This window comes from Sinocyclocheilus grahami, unplaced genomic scaffold (assembly GCF_001515645.1).
Source record: "Sinocyclocheilus grahami isolate Dianchi unplaced genomic scaffold, SAMN03320097.WGS_v1.1 scaffold17856.1, whole genome shotgun sequence".
In the NCBI taxonomy this organism is placed as follows: Eukaryota; Metazoa; Chordata; class Actinopteri; order Cypriniformes; family Cyprinidae; genus Sinocyclocheilus; species Sinocyclocheilus grahami.
This window is the reverse complement of record NW_015516820.1, coordinates 2,524-2,997: the sequence shown is the minus strand read 5'-3', so window position 1 is coordinate 2,997 and position 474 is coordinate 2,524. Positions and strand designations below refer to the sequence as shown.

General features: G+C 36.5%; 1 protein-coding gene across 1 annotated transcript in view; it reads right to left on the bottom strand.

Annotated features, from left to right (window-relative positions):
* LOC107579512 (hsp70-binding protein 1-like) overlaps positions 1–246 on the bottom strand; it is a 1,346-nt gene extending 1,100 nt beyond the window's left edge. Inside the window, exon 1 of the mRNA XM_016265341.1 lies at positions 78–246. Coding sequence (XP_016120827.1) covers positions 78–197 — 120 coding nt within the window. The 5' untranslated portion in view covers positions 198–246. The remainder of the gene's footprint in view (positions 1–77) is intronic.
* Between the last annotated feature and the right edge of the window lie 228 nt (positions 247–474).

Below are 474 nucleotides of genomic sequence, written 5' to 3'. Positions count from 1 at the left end.
TGCCTAGAAAAGCGCTATATAAATGTAATGAATTATTATTATTACTGTTTAGAAGGAGCGTTATGAGTTTTTCCAACCTCTTGCGTCATGGGTTCTCGTGGAGCTGGATCTTCAGAAGCAGAACTGGCCTCCACAGCCATCTGAAGCACACCTTGCAAATTACGGGGGCGATGCCTGTTACCTCTGCCTTCTGCCATCTAAGGAGAAAAAGATGCATCACACATCATTGTGTTTCTGTTAGTCCATAAACGCTTTTAAATAGGCCCAATACATACGTTCATTATTAAAACTTTGTAAAAGTCACACAAAATCACATTTACAATTTGTAATGCTAAATATTTGTTTGGTCGACTTTCTGTGGTAACTGCTCCTGTCACGTTTAGAACTGAAATGCTTTCATTTTCTGACATGTTTCTTTAATTTATTTCACTTAGAAAACATATCATCACAGATGTTTTTGACAGTTTTTTTTTT